Source organism: Triticum dicoccoides, chromosome 1B (assembly GCF_002162155.2).
Source record: "Triticum dicoccoides isolate Atlit2015 ecotype Zavitan chromosome 1B, WEW_v2.0, whole genome shotgun sequence".
In the NCBI taxonomy this organism is placed as follows: Eukaryota; Viridiplantae; Streptophyta; class Magnoliopsida; order Poales; family Poaceae; genus Triticum; species Triticum dicoccoides.
The window spans coordinates 384,332,793-384,336,314 of NC_041381.1; the positions used below are offsets into that span (position 1 = coordinate 384,332,793).

Sequence of the window (3,522 nt, forward strand, 5' to 3'; positions counted from 1 at the left end):
TTAATCAGAGCCGATCAATTTACCCGAGGTCCCGTAAACGGCTCGCCCATCAGGCGGACGCCGAAAGAGACGGAGAAGCTGAATCCCTCGGAGGGTTGCGTGTGCAATCACGACGGCGACGCGCCACCGCCCGTACGTGACCGGTTCCGGCGACATGTACAGGGGAGCCGACGGCGTTTTTCGTATGGGGAGCATGTCAGCGTCTCCCCCCGGCCCGGCCGCCTCGTTTTTCCCTTGTACTCCCTCCGTTCCAAAATATAGCGCGCCCACGCTTTTCGAGGTTCAACTTTGACCATAAATTTAACTCACGAGACCGACTGCGGCGGGATCAAAAATTATATAATTAAAAATTTTAGAACGGAGGGAGTAGTATGAATGGACAGTCCTGCCCGGCCTGGCGTCAGCCTATTCAATGCGCGCGCCATTGTGGTGTGGTATGGTGGTTAGTTTGGGAGCAAGGGCATGTGTCCCTTTCCGTAGGCCTCGTTCAAAGTCAAGACCCCTCCCTCGCAGCTTGCTTAATCATTTTTGAGCTGCATTATTAGGGCTTCTCCTGTGTTACTAGTTTTTTTTTTCTCCTGCAGCTGTGGTATTTCTACTATGGGGAAAATTCCAATTTGAGCGGGTGAGAAGTGTTTGGAAGAGTTTCGGGTTTTCTCTGACACGTTTTGGTTCTTTGGAATGAGCTGTGTCTGAAAAGAGTAGTACGTAGAGAACATGTACTCGTACGGAGTGGAGTAGTATACGCTTGTTTGACCAGCTTGGATTGTATATTTATACCATGTCAGAGAGCGCCATGGACTGAGTTTTTGTGCAGAGAGAGGAGGAGAATATGTGCGCGCGTTTGAAAAACGGAGTTTGGGAATCTGGCGCTCTGGGTGGCTGCCGCGATCCAAACCCACTAATCTGCTCTGCAGGACAGCGGAATAACGTCGTATTAAGAGGACGCAGTGCGCAGTTTACTTTCTGCTTTTGAACCTGGACTGCTAGATTTGTTCCTCCATCTGACGTCACCGTACCATATTACTATAGCGGTAAGGGCATGTACAATGGTGGCATATGGATACATATGCCTCATGACAAAAAGTAATCTGAGACACCTACATTTATTTTTTTCTCCCCAATGCAAGCTACCACTAGTGGGCCTCATTAAAAAATAGAAAATAAAGACTTTAGTATACATGCATCTCTACTTTTCACTCCAACTTTTTCAGCTTATGTCACAGGACCACATTTTTTCTTTTTAAGCACCCGCCTCCTGAAAAGGATCCCGCTTCCCTATCCGAACCTACTTTACGTCATATCCGATCCTACATGGCATGCGAGACATCACGTTAAGGCTATGCATTATACATGCCCTAATAAATTCGCACCGCAGCACAACAATTGTATATTACGGAGAGAAAGGCTGTCAAACCCGTCACAGGTAGAAGCCCGGTGACTTGCTCGAACCACAAACAAAACGAACGAACTTTGAACAGCAGCAAGAACACTCAATGTACTTCTTACAAACCAACCAAACAATCACCAAAATCTTTAGAATCGCAGAATGGACGACCCCAGTTTGTTTTAGTCTTTTTCCTCTCTCTCACACACACCCAAATCACTGCCACTTTGGCATGTAATGTCATCGAAATTCCCCATCAGCACAAACCCTACCCTTTTTCTCTTCCAAATCGACTCTTTTTCCCCACGCCTTTTCTTTCGATGGCTTTTCGATATGCTCGCCCACTACTACCGCTTTGTTCGCCCTCGGCCTGTACCGAGGCTCCATGTGTGCAGCTCACACCATCATCACAGGTTACAGCTGGCCAATCCGGATCTAACGCCTACGGTCCTCGTGAATCACAGCTTCCCCTGGCCGTCCGATCCTCTCCCCGCGGCGAGGATGGACCCCTGCGCGCTCTGCTCCAGCGTGCGCACCACGTCGCCCATGGACGGGCGGAGGCTGGGGTTCTGCCCCACGCACGACGCCGCCAGCGCGGCCACGGCGGATGCCTCGCCCGCGTCGTACGCGCTCCCGAGCCGCTCGTCGACCAGCATCCGCGCGTCGCAGGCGGCCTTGAGCCGCGGGGCGAGGACGGCCGTCAGCAGCCGGCCCTCCACGGGGCAGAAGGCCTCTATGCCGGTCAGGAGCTCCAGGAGCAGCACCCCGAAGCTGTACACGTCCGTCTTCTTGGTGACCACGCCGGAGCGGATGTAGTGCGGGTCGACGTAGCCCGGGGAGCCGAGCATGGTGTGCGCCGACGACCGCGGGCGGACGGCCGCGGAGAACCCCATCCGCGCCGACCCGAAGTCGCAGAGCTTGGCGGACATGGACGCGTCCAGGAGCACGTTCGACGCCTTCACGTCGCCGTGCACCACCTGCGGCTCGCACCGCTCGTTCAGGTACTCGAGCGCCTGCGCCACCTGTAGTGCCACCGACACCCGCCGCGACCACGGCATCGCCCCCGCGGCCTTGCCGCCGCCGTGGAGCTTCTCGTACAGGTTTCCGTTCGCCGCGAACTCCAGCACCAGCACGCCCTCATCTGCATCGACCAAATCCACAAACAATTCAGCTTCAGCACGACGGCGCGAAACGCGGCACAGAGCAGAGAAATGAATGCCGGAGCCGGGCCAGCGCGGGCGACGGAATAAAGCACGCACCTTGCTGCTCGCAGAAGCCGAGGAGGCGGACGATGTGCGGGTGGCGGATGCGGAGGAGCGTCTCGAGCTCCTGGCGGAAGACGCGGTGGATGCGCTCGCTGCTGCGGTGGACCTTGACGGCGGCGAGGGCGCCGGAGAGGCGCGCGAGGTAGACGGTGCTGAACCCGCCCTCGCCGACCACGGCGGAGGTGAACCCGCCCGTCATCCTCTCCACCTGCGCCCACGACAGCTGCCGCGTCCCGACCTCCTCGCCCCCTTTGCTCCCGCCGCACTCCGACTCGTCGTCGACCTCTATGTCGCCGTCGGCCGCATTGGCCCCGCAGCCGCAGCAGAAGAACCTGAACCTCTGGCCCATCGATCCTCGCCGGTTTCTATTTCTCGCAAACACACAGACACGAGACGGGAAGAGCAGAGCCGAGCCGAGAGAGGGAGGAAGACTTGGACGGCCTTGGGGTTCTGGCTTCCTCTGTGTATTGTGGAGAGAACGGGTGTACTTGGTGTGGAGTAGAGAGGCTTATATATAGGTGGGTGCGGGGAATTCAGATTTGGTGGGGGTGTGAACTGTGAAGTGCCAACATTAGCAGATCATTATGCAGCCAGGGGTAGGAATAGCAAGTGTAGAACCAGAACCATCTCGCCGTGGCTGGCACCCGGGCCCACCTTACTCACTCACTGACCACCATCCATCATAACCTTCCATCCAGAAAGAAAATAAATATTAATAGTACACAAAATCTGTCATGGGCTCACCCTCCCTCGTCCCTGGAGCTCCAATAGATTACACCGGACGGGAATAATGGTCCTTTTCGGGGCGAAATAATTGGATCAACACATGGACGATAACATGCGAATTTGCGTGCAGCTTTAGCTTGAAAA

The 3,522-nt window shown here is 55.5% G+C and overlaps 1 protein-coding gene across 1 annotated transcript; it reads right to left on the minus strand.

Annotated features, from left to right (window-relative positions):
- Nucleotides 1-1,362: 1,362 nt before the first annotated feature.
- Nucleotides 1,363-3,145, minus strand: LOC119336869 (salt tolerance receptor-like cytoplasmic kinase 1). The gene is made up of 2 exons (XM_037608953.1): nt 2,647-3,145; nt 1,363-2,528 (listed from the first exon to the last, which is right to left on the minus strand). The coding sequence occupies exons 1-2, from the start codon at nt 2,999-3,001 to the stop codon at nt 1,846-1,848; spliced, it is 1,038 nt and encodes a 345-aa protein (XP_037464850.1). The 5' UTR covers nt 3,002-3,145; the 3' UTR covers nt 1,363-1,845.
- Between the last annotated feature and the right edge of the window lie 377 nt (nt 3,146-3,522).